Source organism: Pan paniscus, chromosome 19 (assembly GCF_029289425.2).
Source record: "Pan paniscus chromosome 19, NHGRI_mPanPan1-v2.0_pri, whole genome shotgun sequence".
Classification (NCBI taxonomy): Eukaryota; Metazoa; Chordata; class Mammalia; order Primates; family Hominidae; genus Pan; species Pan paniscus.
In genome coordinates, this window is record NC_073268.2 from 95,842,082 (window position 1) to 95,855,671 (window position 13,590).

Sequence of the window (13,590 nt, forward strand, 5' to 3'; positions counted from 1 at the left end):
TTTGCTGCTATTTGTGTGTGTGTGTGTGTGTGTGTGTGTGTAGCTAGGTATCTGGCACTTCTGACAAGATGCATTGTTGCTTTTTTCCTGAAGGTCTCACAGGAACTGTGGCAATGGTGTGTGTGTGAAATGGTGTGTTAACCGCGTTTTGTTTGCTCCTGTATTGAATAGGAAGCAGTGGCCAGTCTGTCTTCCTTAGAGATGTTAGCATATTTTTATATGTATATATTTTGTACCAAAAAAGAGTGTTCCTTGTTTTGATTACACTCGAAATTCTGACCTAGCTGGAGAGGGCTCTGGGCCGAGAGCTTTCATTAAGGGGAGACTTTGGGGGAGGATCAAGCTTTGAACCAAAGCCAATCACTGGCTTGATTTGTGTTTTTTAATTAAAAAAAAAATCATTCATGTATGCCACTTCTAATTGCTTTCAACTATGGCTGTTTTCTTTCTTAAAAGAGAACAAAAGTAGATATGTTATTGCCCTAGGAAAGGATCTCTGTTGAAACAGGACAGCAGCCTAGGGCCCACATTTAATTAGGATCAACCAGTTTAAGGAAATGCTTCCCCCAAAAAGCCCCTGATGGTGTGGGGAAGGGGAATGGTGAGTTGGGAACAGGTAGTGCCTACATGACCAGATTTTACTCAAGTGCATCTCATGATTCTGTGGGTTTTCTAGCATTTTTGGAAAACTAGCATAGGTTGCAGGGTTTTTTCTTCTTTTAGACTGATGTTAATTTATTTTGCAGGAGAAGGACAGCAAATGGCGTCAGAAGATTTTTGTCCTTTTGTTATCTCTTAGTATATCAATAAATTTAAAAAAAAAAACTTTTGGCCTGGTGTACATCATGAGTGATCCCTGGAAACACAGTAGACTCTGCTCTTTTCCTTTCTTGAGGCAAAATAATTCGTCTGGACATAGGCCAAATACTTGGGGCACAGAAAAATCAAAGACTGGGAAAGGCCACTTGCAGAGGGTGCAGAAAAAGATATGTTTCCAAGCAAAGGATGGGTGTTTAAGAGTCCATATACCAGTGGCTCACAACAGAGAACAACTGGCATTCCAGGGAACACTTGCAGATCTGGAGATCTTGCTTGTCACGCTGTGGGGTGGATGCCACTTGCATCTAGTGGGTGGATACCAGGAGTGCTGCTAGATGTCCTGAGGTGCACAGAACAGTCTCCATGACAGAAAGAAATGATCCTTCCCAGCACGTCAGTAGTGCTGAGTTTGAGAGACTGAATTAATGGGAAAAATAGAAAAAACAGTGGCAGGGGTTGGGGGCAGGGGCGGCATTACCGGCATCTGTCAGGTGAGGTCAGGGATGCTGCAATATATAATCAACTCATTCTGAGACTGCTCCCTTCCAGAGACATGCAAAGTTAAAACAAAACTCCCTCTCCCCGCGCCCACAGTATCCAGAGATGCTGTGTTGGAAAGCCACTCAACCCCTTGAAGCCACCACATGTGCTAATAATGCTTTACAAGGAGGCAGCCATAAAATTCCAGGGGAGTCACTGTGAGTTAGCAGCTACTTCAACTCCTAACCCAAAGCTCGCGAATAAAGAGGCGATTTGCTTATTACAGAACCTTCCCCGGCTCCTTAAGGCTTCCACCAACTTCAGCATGAATTTATTCATAAATTCCAGCCTCCAGGGAGAATAGAGCTTCTTTGAAGTGAAGAGAAAAGCTGGGCCTAGATGTTGGGGTCACTGGGTGAAAAGCTACTTGGGGCCAAGGCCTGAATGTTTTGGTTCAGGAAAGGGTTCCCCTGCAAATGGAAATGTGACCCCCAGCACTAGCCCGCTCCAGGAAGTCCTGCGAATTCGAAATCGACTGTTGCAGAGAAAGAAGACTGCTGGTGGGCTCTCTTTTGCTGCCTTCGCAAGTCTCTGGCTGTTTCCTTTTGGAGAAAGTGGGCAGGGGCGACCCCAGCGGGCCTGTCCTCTGGCTTATGAGAGCTGCAGAAAGGGGCTGGGACCGCCAGGAAGGAGCAAGCTGGCCGAGCAGGAGCAGGCGCGGCCCCGGATGTGGAGCCAGGCTTTCGGGAGAGCCCATTTCTACCGGGATTCGGCCCGACGGGTGCCGGGCCGAGCTCGCTCGGCCTTTGTTAGTTTCTGCGCCGCTGATGTGATCGCCTAATCCAGTGGACCCTGAGAAGAACAGACTGGGCTGCCAAGGGCCCGACCCCACGCCGCCGCGACCTGCCCGAGGGCACCGGGAGCGATGGGTGCGGAGGGGCTGGGAGGACGGTCATCCGGGCGGCTGGACCTCTCCTTCCTCCCCTCCGCCCTCGTGGCTCGAGCGCCGGGCCTCAGGGAGGACGCAGAGGGGGCGCCCGTGGCGGTGGGCGCCCAGCGGTACCTTTGGGTAGGGGGAGGTAAGGCTTTCTCAGCTCGGGTTCGGAACCAGAAAGCCACCGGCCCCCCGGGGGTAAGGGGTGGGCGCCGGCGACCCGGGCCGACGCCGCCACCTGCAGAGGGCGCGCGCGCCCCACCAAGGTCGGCCGCCGGCCCTTCGGACGGACGAGGGAAAAGCCAGCCGCGGCTCCAGGGTGCCCGAGACTCAATCGCACCACCTGCACCCCGGCCACCTCCGCCTCCGAAGTCTCAGGAGGAAAGCCCCGACCCAGCCCGCAGCCTCTCTCGCCGCGTTCAGGACCTGAGGCTGCGGGCAGCCGCCTTCCACGACGGACAGCACGGAGTCCCGCCGGGCCCCGAGCCACGCCAGTCTCGGACTTCAGCTGGGTCCGAGGCTCCTCTGGGCCTGGAGGGCTTTTAGAGGAGAAGAGGAAACCAGCACAGGAGCCCCAGAGGGCCGGGACACGTCTGTGCGCCAGCGGCCCGGGCGCATGGCACAGTGCCTAGATCAGGATTGGTGCGAAGCCAGCATCAAACGGACGGAAAATGAATCCGATCCGACACTCTAGGAAGAGCATGAACCTTCCAACCCAACCAATGTTTGTGCGAGGCCAGGTTCCCCGCCGCGGTGGCCACACAAGCCAGCCCTGTCCTCGGGACGCAAGGTAACCAGTCCGGCTGGAGGCCGCCACGCACACCTGGTCTCTGCAGTTGTGGCGGATTCCCAGGGACTCTGCCCAGGAAATGGAAACCCGTGAGGGCGCTCCTCAAAGCCGAGGGTGGTGATGGCCAGCGAACCCGAAAAAGGGGCAGGGTGGGCGCCCGGTGGGCGCCCTCCCATCTGCTTAAGCAGTAGCCCATTCCACTGCCCCACACGCCCAGGAGTTGGACGCAGGAGGGAGCCCCGTCCGAGTGGCGACCATCGCGGGGCCACCCCACCCACCTTCCCTTGACGTCCCCTGCCAGCACAGAGACCGCCCGTTGCGGTGGGGCAGTCTCGGGCGGAGATCTTTGACGCCTGGCGGCCAGCGACCCTACTCGGCCGGCAGCGCAGGCCCTCACGTCGGAAGGACACTCAAGGCTCTGTGACCCGCTAACCTGGGCCTGGGCACCAGGACGCTCCTGTCCTCCCGCGCCCTCCCACACCGGTCACAGCTGGGGAAGGGGGAAGCTCCGCCAAGGGCCGGGCCACTGACTCCTCAGCAAGGGGCTGGAGATGCGTGAGCTACCCCTGTCCATGTTCCTCCTGGTGGGCGTTAGGGGTGAGCCTGAATCGTGGCTTCCTGGCAGGGTGACGTCTGCGGGGCACTACGGAAGTAGAAATGGGTTTAGTGCGGTGGCCTCTTTGGGGATCCGAAGAGTGGCTCTCCTGTGCGGGCTTCAAGACCCCGCCCCCACTGCTGTGAAGTCTGCGGCCAGAAAAGGCCAAGAACATCTCCCTCTCCACCCCCCACCCCGCACTCTGCTCTCCCGCACCGTCCCTTGCCCAGCGTTGGGGTTTAGGCCCGCCCAGGAGACCTGGGCCGGAGAGGCTGCGGGGACTCGGGGGCGGGGGTGCGCGAGGCTGCGGCGCGGCGGCTCCAGGTTCACTAATCACATCAGCAGCGCTCTGCGCCGGCTCCGAGCAGGCAGTTGCCTAGCAATACCCGCGAATTCAATTCCTCAATCAATAGGCGCGAGGCTCTGCATTTAGGGGAGCGCTAGCAAGGTTGGGTGGGTCTGGGGAGTGGGTCTCACGATAGCTACGAGGGGCTGGCACCGGCAGGCTTTGGCCAACGCGGCGAGGCCCCGGGGCCTCGGAGACCAGACGCCTCCGGCCTGGGGGTGTGGCGCGCTGGAGGATCCCGCCAGAGGAAAGTAGAACCCCCGACCTCAGGCGCATCCTCCCGGGATCCCCAGATTCTGCCCGGGGCCCGAAGAAGTGCAGCCAGTAGGTGCGGAGAGCCACGGATTCCCCCGGACGGGCTGAGGAGAGTCTGCCCCAGCGGCCTCCCACGCCCACCTCTATCCCAGCCAGGTGGGTTCCCCAGTTGGGGAAGGGCCTTTGCAGGAACAGTGCCCCCGCGATGGGGGCGAGGATGGGGGCGGGAGGACGGGATGGGTACTGAGAGAAGAGGGACGGATCCTCTCCTCCCGGGATGCCTCTTCCCTTTGCTCAGGGAAGGAAAAAGAAGAATAAAACCAAGACATGTCTCTATTTACAAAGTATATATTTAAACACGTAAAAAGCGGTATTGGATACAGACATTCACGACCGCAGAAGATAGGTACCGAAGCTTCACTCTTGAGCTGAGGCGGAGATCGATTGGAGATTTGTACAAATCTTAGAATTAAATAAACCCAACAGCGCACACATCCTGCGCGGTTGCAGACTCCCAGCCACGTGGCCCCCGGCCCCTGCCCACCCACCCCCCAGGTCAGCGTCGCAAGAGCGAGAGAAGGAGACACATACACACACGGCCACGGACAAACAGCAGGACGGAGGGGCGGTAGGGACAGAGCTGGCTGGAAAGAAGGTCCAAGGGAAGGGGCAAAGTCAGCCCCAGGAAGGGAGGGAGGTGGGAGTAAAGGACAGGCGGGAGAGAAGGGAAGGCGGCGGCCAGGTGAAGACGCGTATCCCCCAGTCCCGTCCACTAGGTAACAGACATGCCCCTTCAGTGAAGTTTCATCTGAAAATAGCATCGACATTTAAATAGATACACTCGGTCAACGGCGCTTCTTTATACAAAGTCTAAAATACCAGTTTTACAAATGTGAGTAGATAAAAATCCCCATTCCAGGGGCTTCTCTTTATAGGCGCAATTTGATATTCAAAAACAAACACAATCATGTAGTACACCGTTTCCCTCCTTTTCTCTCTTTAAAGGCAAGAAAGTCTGGAGGAGACGCTGAGAAGCCGGGAGTGCGGAGGACGAGGCTGGGGTTCCCTCCCAGCACCCCCCACCCCACGCGAAGCTCCCCCACCCCCGACTCCCCGCCTCGCTCCCCCCGAGTCTGTGCTTCCTCTGGCGTGCAGGGCCCCCGCGCCCCTCCCTCAACAAGCAATGGGAAGTTAGATCTTCGCTGGCCCTTTAAGGACGGGGAGGGCAGGGAGGCTGCGGGATCCGTGCTCCAAGAGACGGGGGTGGAGTGGAGGGGACTGATTTGTGCTTTTGAGTCAAAAGAGGGGCGCGCATTCTGCGCCCTCGGAGCGCAGAGCGGTCAAGTCCGCCGGGCAGGGGCGTCCCAGGCCCCGCCGCCTCGCACGGCCTTCCCCGCCGCGGCCGTCCCCACTCCCAACTCCCGCTCCTCCCTCCCCCTTTGGCGGAGTTTGAATGTCGAGTTCAAATAGAGAACACTGCGAATCGAAAAGACCTATAAATTACAGCTTTTGCTTTTAAGAAGGACGGGGGGAAAAAAAAGGAAAAAGCAAAAGTTCCGATGCGCATTCTTGGATGAAAACCCCGCCTCGCCCCTCCTTCCCGTGCCCGGCCGGAGCCGCGGGGGTGAGTCTCGCCCCAGCTCCGAGCTCCGAGCCGTGGTCCTCCGCCACACTCCAAGCCTGGCCGTGGAGAGGCCCTGGGTGCGAAGCCACTGCTCCTAGCAGCGCCCGCCGCCCAGCGCCCGCCGCCGCGCCTCCCTCCGTGGGTCCCGCAGGGTGGGCCTGTCTGGCCATGTGTCCACCACAGAGCTGGCGGCCCGCCCTCCCCAGGCAGGGAGGCTTGTCCAACTCTTCCTGGGAGGTGGGGGCCACCGTCTCTTCTCCTGGCAAAGCTAGAGGACGCGAAAAGGAAAAGTCCACCCCAACACTTTTCTTGTAAAACAACTGTCTCGAACTCTCAGCACTGACACGCAATCCTCCCAATTTATCCTGGCATTTCGGGAATGTAAACAGATTCGCTGGATTTCTTTTCTTTCTGCGGAGTAAGGAAAGGAACGAGGGAACGGGGAGATTTTATCCACATGACATACACACGATCTGCGTGTACCACACACACACCCCTCCCTAAAGTGCATTTCCTGGTGTGGTCCTGGGGAGAAACCTCCTGTCCCTGCCTGCTGGGGACGTTTTAACCTTTAACATCACACACGAAAAGCTTATTCAAGTTAATACTTTTTTCCCTAATAGACTTCTTTACCTTAAAAAAAAAAAAAAAATAGAAAAAAGGAAAACAGACTGACCCCACCCCCCCTTTTTTCTGATTGGGGAGCCAACCTTTTGTTGGCCTGCCTGGCCAATGGGAAGAGAGAGCAAATCTGGGCCGGGCCTTGGTGCCAGGAGTCTGGCATTGGGCTGTGGGAGAAGGGAGGAGGGGTGAGGTGGGCAGGCCAAGCCCCTCCAGACACTCTCAGAAACCTGTACCCAGGCCCCAACTTCCCTAGAGCCCTGGGGCAAGGGGGCCCCTCCTGCCCCAGCTCATTCGGGCTGCCCCAACTAAAGCACAATGAGAGTCTCTCTCCTTTAAATAAAACAACTTCAAGAGTTGAAATATATATATTTAGATATTTTTCTTAAATAACATATTTACATCTAATAGAAAATATAACTCTAGAGATAATCTTTCCAACAAAAACTGAGGGGGAGGAAGGAGGGATGAAAGGGGCTGGTGGGGTGGGGGTGACATCAGGGACGGGACCAGCCAAAAGGCCACATCCCACCCAGAAATAAAAATCACTATGCCAAGCTCACGCTCACTCTCTCCCCTGCTCTCCTCCTGGACACACCCACCCAGCATTCATCTTTTCTCTTTAAAAAAGCCTTGGTCCGTGTTACTTTCCTTAATGGTGACGGTCAAAAAGTTTGAGGTCACGTCCGTGACCACCACCTTCTCCAGGTTAGTCAGGGAGGGGCTCCAGGACTCTTCCTCCGGGTCCCCCAGGATTCTGGCCACAGGGATCCTGGCGATGAGGGAGGGCCTTCCCCCCTGGGCCCCCATGTCCCGGTACAGGCCCCCCACAGAGCTGGGGGGGCCTGAGCCATGTCGGACCCGGGTGCCATTGGGATCTAGGGCACCCTGGCCTTTGGCCTCCAGGAAGGCAGCCCTGTGCTTTATCACCCTGGCCGGGAAGGTGTCCACAGCCAGCTTGCCCGTGGCCTCAGCTGAGCTAGGGCTGGTCACACCACACTGCACCAGGTCCGAGTCCTGCCTTCGGGCCAGCTGGATCACACTGTGGCCGGCTGGAAACTTTCCTGCCCCGGAAGGGGTGTCGTCCAGCTTCCTGCCCTTGAGGTACTCTCCGAGGCCGGCGCTGGGTTCGCCTAAGGGCCTCTGTGAGGGGTCCGGGAGCTCCTTCCGGGGCTTGGGGCCCCGCTTCTTCGAGCTGTCCCCCGGTGAGCTGGGCTTGTCGTCCACTCTGCTGGTACCCCGCTCTCGTTCCCTCTCACGTTCCCGCTCCCTCTCCCTTTCTCGATCCCGCTCCCGGTCCCTATCCCGGTCCCGGTCCCGGTCCCGAGGGGCCTCTGCGCGGCAGGTGCTGCTGGTGCTGGTGCTGCTCGCTGGCGGGGACAAACCCATGTTTCGAAGGCCCTCCCGGGCCCGGGAAGTGGAGGCCAGGTCCTGGGGCGAGCGGCCAGGGTAGGGGATCCGGATGCCCCTGGCTGAGTCACTTCGAAACTCGTAAGTTTTGGCCTTTGCCTTGGCCTGCGCCTGCAGGAGAGAAGACGGTCTCAAGAGTGGGGCAGGGCCCTGTCCACCCCCACAGGACTCCTCCTCTATCCCTGACCTCCTATCTTTATCCTATGATGCCTGGGAATTTCTACATGGATGGATGCATGGATGGGTGGGTGGGTGGGTGGGTGGATGGCTGGATGAATGGGTGGGGAGGTTGTTGGAGCTGAGAGGTAGAAGGATGAGAGAAGGGGTAGAAGATTTGGCTGGAAGTAGTCATTTGCAAAAAGTACACTTTTTGCATTTGATTATTACGTCCATTTGGGAGGGGGAGGGTAAAGGAATTCTAGTGTGGCCAAGCCCGTCCCCCCAGACACAGTTGGTGCTGCTACTGACTTGGTGACATCTTGTCAGGGAACTCCCTCCTACATTACAAATAGGCAACATGTGTGGACACCCCATTGGCTCACAGCCCTCAGAGCCCCCTTCCCACAAATCACTCCATAACATGGTCCTCCACCATTGGACACTGCCAACCTACTTTGAGGAGGAAGGTTTTGGGCTTGGGTCCACGCTTTTTGGGGCCATAGAGCTCCATCTCTCTTTCCCTGGAGAAAGCAGAAAAGGAGAAAGGGTGCGTGAGTAAAGAAAGCAAGTGGGACTCTAGTCCAGGCTGGAAAGAAGCCACTCTACTTGTTTCTACGTGAGCGGCTGGGACTTGGAAGGGTCTGTACCTTTCCTCAAAGGCTGCGAGCAAGCGAGCATCCAGAATGTTTTCCTCTGGTTCCCATGTGCTGTACCTAAAGGGAATCAGGAAGAAGTGGGCATCAGTCCCAGGAGCAGGGTGAGAGCAGAGGGTGTGCGTGTGCGTGTAACTTTTCTCATTGCATTGTATTGTATTTCAATGTAAAGGCAAAAAGAGGAAGAAAGAAACCTCCCGAATAACAGTCTGGGGTTGAGAATTGCATATAACCTACTTACTTCTGCGACCATCCCTTCCATTTCACGAGGTATTCCATGCGTCCCTGCGGGTGCAAAGGCGATAATGTGTGTGCATGGGGAGAAACGCATGACGAGGATACAAGAAATGCATGCGAAAATGCATGCACCAGATGAATGCTCGAAACCCCGCCGCAAAAGGCACGCGCCCGCTGCATCACCCCTGCACCTAATGCTGCACAAAGTGCATGCACCGGCATTCATTCCCCACCCCGCCCCCCACCCATGCAATCCGTGCATCGCTGCAAGTCTAAGGAAAGCGCCTGGGCTCAGAGCCGCCGCCGCCGCCGCCGCCACGGCCGCGGCCGCTGCTGGGACCTGGGGGAAGGGAAGCTGGGCTGCAGCAGGGGGAGGGAACCCGGGCCGGGAGGGGAGGGCCCGGCCGCACGGAGGCCCTAGGCCCGGGGGCACCTACTTTCCGTATGCGCCGCTTCAGGAGGGCTTCGGCCGCGAACACCCGCTCCCCCACCGCTGAAAGCTCCATGTTGACTCGCCGCTTCCCCCCTTGGCCGCTTCCAGGAGCAGAAAAGCAGCAGCCAGCGCACGACAGACCATAATACTCTCCCGCTGACGTCAGTTCTCCTCCCCCTCCCGGCGCTCTCGCTCCCTCCCGCGGCCCCCCTCCCGCGCTCCTCCGCTCGGCCCCCTCCCCTCCGCCCAGTGCTTCCTCCCGCCCCACGTGTTGCTAACGACGTTGCTAAAGCCGAGCGGCCGGAGGCCTGCGTCCCCGCACGCTGATTGGACGAGCTCCGAGCCACGCCCCTCTGCCTTTCTCCCCCGCGTTGCTACGTGACCCGCGTTCCAATCGCCAGGGGGCGGAGTCCGAGGCGACTCTAGAGACCGAGCGCGCGAGTGGGAGGGGGCGCCGCCGGAAGTGACGCCGGGGGAAGGCGGGCCCGGCCGCTGTCAGTCTGCGGGGCTGGCGAGGGGGGCAGGCCGCCCTCTGTCCTCGCCGGGGCCCCCCTCCCCCGCCACCAAGTTGTCCCTCCGGCGTTCGGCGTCCCCCACAGCTCTCGCTGGGATCCCCGCGGCGTTGTCAGCCCGGCTCCGCCCCTCGGCAGACCCCGGCCCGCCGCCCCACCCCCACCGCCCAGGACTCGCGCGGTCCCCTCCCCCCGCCGCCCGCGCCGCACAATGCACAATGCACAGGTGCTGGGGCGCCGCGGGCCGCGCCCGAACCCCGAGAGCCTGCGGCGCGCCCGTCGGCTGGCTTCTCCCCCGGCCCCCGCCCCCCGCCCCCGGAGCCGCACACCCGACCCCCGGTCTCCATGGCAACGTCCCCCCCCCCAAGCCGGGTCCCGCTAACAAATCAATGTGCCTGTGTCTCAGGCTCCTGTCGCGCGGACCTGCCCTCGGCCACCCTCCGGGCCCTGCGAGCCGGGCTGGCTGGAGCGCTCGTCCCCGGCTCCGAAGCCGAACACAGACCTGGTGGAGGCCGGGCTGTTCCCTCCGGAGCCCGGCTGCAGCCCAGGACCCCACAGAGGATGTCGCGCGGCTTCTTCCTGCCCCCCGACCGTCCCCGACGCCCGCAGCCACCTGCCCCTGCCCTTAGCCCAAGCTGCCCGCCCCCGCCAGGCTTCGGCCCCGAACCTCGCCTTCCCCTCGCCGCCCCCTGCTCGGGGCCTGGGTGGGCTAAGGGCATCTGGGCGGAGCCGGCAGGGGATGGGGCGCGCGGCTGGGGGTGCGTCTGGCTTTCCCCGAACCCCGGCGCCCGGCCCGCGCACTTCCTGTCCACCGCTCTTCCCAACGTGAGCGGCGGACATCCTGCGAGAAACGCCAGCGCGGGAAGCTGGGGGACGTCGCCGGGTCCAGTGCGGGCTGAGCGAGAGGGTCTCACGCGCGAAGATGGCGGGCTCCTGGAAAGGGACAAGGGCCGGCCGCGACCGCCTTGCCGTGCGCACACAAGCACGTGCACCGCCGACCCTGCCGCCAGCTAGGCTACCGGTGACCCGTGGCGGGGGCGGCGCTGGGGACAGCAGCCGCACTCTGGGCCCAGCTCCCTCCCACCCTGTTCTCTTATTGCTCAAGCTCCAAATCACAACTCCCACTCCTTGGAACCCACGATTTAGTTCAAACATCGATGATCAGCCTGACTGCAAGCAGTTTCCCTTGGCCAGAGATGGGGTGGAGAAAGAGGGAGGGGAAAGAGAGAGGCAGAGAGAGAACGATAGGAAGAGAGAGAGAAGCAGCCAAGGAGTCTGACACGGAGGGGCAGGAAGCCCAGAGCGGAAAACTGGCCTCCTGTCCAAAGTGAGGCGCGCGCAGGCGGCGGCAGCCGCGAGGTCCTCGACCCGCCGGGCAAGCGGGGCGCTTCGCCCATCTTCCCTCCCAGTCCTGCCCCAGCCTCTGGAAACACGGGTTTCAGGTTTTGGCCTTGTTCCTAAACTTCACAAGGTGGCTGCTGGTCGAACAGTCCCATCTCTCCGGCCGTTCTGTCTGAACGAACAGCGCGTCGAGGATGCTCAGATCTCCCAGTGACCCTCGCGGGCCGCCCGTGGGAGGCCGCCGACGGCCGCGTCCTTAATCATAAAAAGTCATTCCCGGTAACAAATAGTTTCGTCGGCCGGTGCCAGCGATACAGCTGTTTCTGTTTAAGCTTAAATACTTTCCAACAGTTTGGGCAGTAAAAATAAAGTCGGCCTCAGCCGCCTATAAGTGTCTGGTTTCCCCGCCCAGAGAAAGCCCACCCTCCGCCCTGGGCCCGGGTCCCTCTGCCTGTCCCGCCCGCCTCCTCTTGGAATCCGCTGCCCGCCAAGGACAACAGCGCCCCAGCCCCGCACCGGCCGCCTCAGCCCCTCGAGCTGGCTCCAGGGCCACTGTGGAAGTGGGAGGGAGGGGGCCTTCCCAGAGTGGGCCGGGGGGACCTGACCCGCCTGGCCTCGCGCCCTACCCCCACCCCTGGCAAGCTCTCCCGCACCCGCGAAGAGCGGTGATTTTCCTTCAGATAGGGTTTCTGGAACCCGCTTCCCGGAGTTGTGCTTGCCCTTGATGCCTTTACTGACCATGGGGTTTGCGCTATAGGCGTGCAGAGGGCGATGGTTTCAGTTTCTCCCCAAAAAAGATAGCTTTAGTCGTTCCTCCATGCGTTCTTTCCATTTTCCTTCCTTCCTTCCTTCCTCCCTTCCTTCCTCCCATCCTTCCTTCCTTCCGTCTCCCTCTCTTTCTGCCCCATTCTCCCTTCTTTGCCTAAATACCTCTGAAACTTGAAGAAATGAAACCCCTGATGCTGGCAGGTGCGGCCCCCTCCTCTGGATAGGGTCTTAGGTAATTATCTTAGCTTCCCCACCCAATTTTCCACCTGTCTTTGTGCCTGATGGCGATTATTTCGGAAATGCTTGCTCTAAACAAAACTATCGCTTGCGAAAAGTCTGAGTTTGCAAACGTCGGGGAATCCTGCAAAGCTTGTGGCAAAGGTGAACTCGATTCAGAAGGAAGGAAGAGGTATAGAATGATCTGAGGGCAGGGAGCCTGGCTCTTGTCAGTAGCAGACGCGCTCAGTCCCGCCAAGGAAGGCAATCCCCAACGGGGCAGAGTGTGTCTCATCCCTGCCTGGCGCACCCCCTGCCCCCCAACTGCCCGTGAGAGAGCAGCGTTGCAGGGGGTGTGAAAACAGGTCACCGGGCAACCTCACTCCTCGACAGTTTGGAGACAAAGCGGGAGGTGGCGGTCTGAGAAATGGGAGCCCACCTCCCCGGCTCTGGCTGGGTGGGCGCGGGAGGAAGCCCTGTGTTCCGGGAGAGGGTGCTAGGAGAGGGTGCTAGCATGCGTGGGCGTGGAGGGGGAGGAGGTTTGCAGTCATTCCAGCCGGGTCAGATCCAGACCGAGAGGACAGGTCAGCTGGTGGCATGGTCTTAGGAACCCACAGAAAGAGGATCCTTGCTCCCCACCTTTCTTATCGAACCCCCTTCCCCAACCGACTCAATTCTCGCCACCTCCCTTTTCTCCATACAACCGCTTTCCTGTTTCAAAGTTAGATAATTGCCTTTCCCACCTACACCTCCCAGGAGCAAACAAAACAAAGTTGTAAAAGACAAGACACGCTACTCTTAATCCCATTGCTCGGCGGTCCGCTGCTCAGGCTGCGGCTGCCAGGTTGGCGTGCGCCGCCTCTGCAGTAAATAAGGTAACTGCTTCCTATTACTTTAGCCCCATATGGCTGCAATTTGAGTGTCTTTAGAGACGGTGCGTGTGTTGGGGCGGGGGATGGGGGGAGTGAAAGTGGAAATCAAATGCTCTCAGATCGCATTTTTATGAAGGAAATTGTCGGCGATTCTCTTAACAGCCACCCCCTCTCCTGAGATGAGCTGCCCCGTTTCTTTGTTTACGGAAATGCGGGCGCCCGCCCTCCTGGGGACACCTGCTTCCCAAACCCCTAGGTCTCCGGCCCTGTTCCGCACTCTTCTGGCGACCTGGGCGCACGGCCCGCGACTGCCCTTCCCGACAAAGGGTCTGCGACCTGCTCCCGGGAGCCCGCCCTACCCTTGGCCCCAGCCTCTAAAAGGTGCCAGGACTCTGCCCTCGATGCTGTAGCCTCCTGAGAGCCCGGAGTTTGGGGGCCCTCTTAGGCCTCCCTGGGCCCGCGGACCACGGACTCGTCCTCCGGGAGGGAGGGTGGAGGCTGGAGCACTCCAAGGAGAGGAGCGGA

At 59.4% G+C, this 13,590-nt stretch overlaps 1 protein-coding gene across 1 annotated transcript; it reads right to left on the reverse strand.

The window, feature by feature from the left end:
• Positions 1 to 6,242: 6,242 nt before the first annotated feature.
• CBX8 (chromobox 8) lies at positions 6,243 to 9,542 on the reverse strand. Its single transcript, XM_003818257.5, has 5 exons — positions 9,361 to 9,542; positions 8,928 to 8,971; positions 8,681 to 8,746; positions 8,488 to 8,554; positions 6,243 to 7,985 (listed from the first exon to the last, which is right to left on the reverse strand). Exons 1-5 carry the CDS (start codon positions 9,427 to 9,429, stop codon positions 7,074 to 7,076), a joined length of 1,158 nt encoding a protein of 385 aa, XP_003818305.1. The 5' UTR covers positions 9,430 to 9,542; the 3' UTR covers positions 6,243 to 7,073.
• Positions 9,543 to 13,590: the final 4,048 nt, after the last annotated feature.

What these genes read in the sequence shown, in the direction of transcription:
- CBX8 (XM_003818257.5), bottom strand. Translation starts at nt 9,429, where the DNA reads ATGGAGCTTTCAGCGGTGGGGGAGCGGGTGTTCGCGGCCGAAGCCCTC. An exon ending in TGGAAGGGATGGTCGCAGAA is followed by an intron (nt 8,747 to 8,927) that starts GTAAGTAGGTTA and finishes GATTCCCTTTAG; the next exon opens with GTACAGCACATGGGAACCAG. An exon ending in CCAAAACCTTCCTCCTCAAA is followed by an intron (nt 7,986 to 8,487) that starts GTAGGTTGGCAG and finishes TCTCTCCTGCAG; the next exon opens with GCGCAGGCCAAGGCAAAGGC.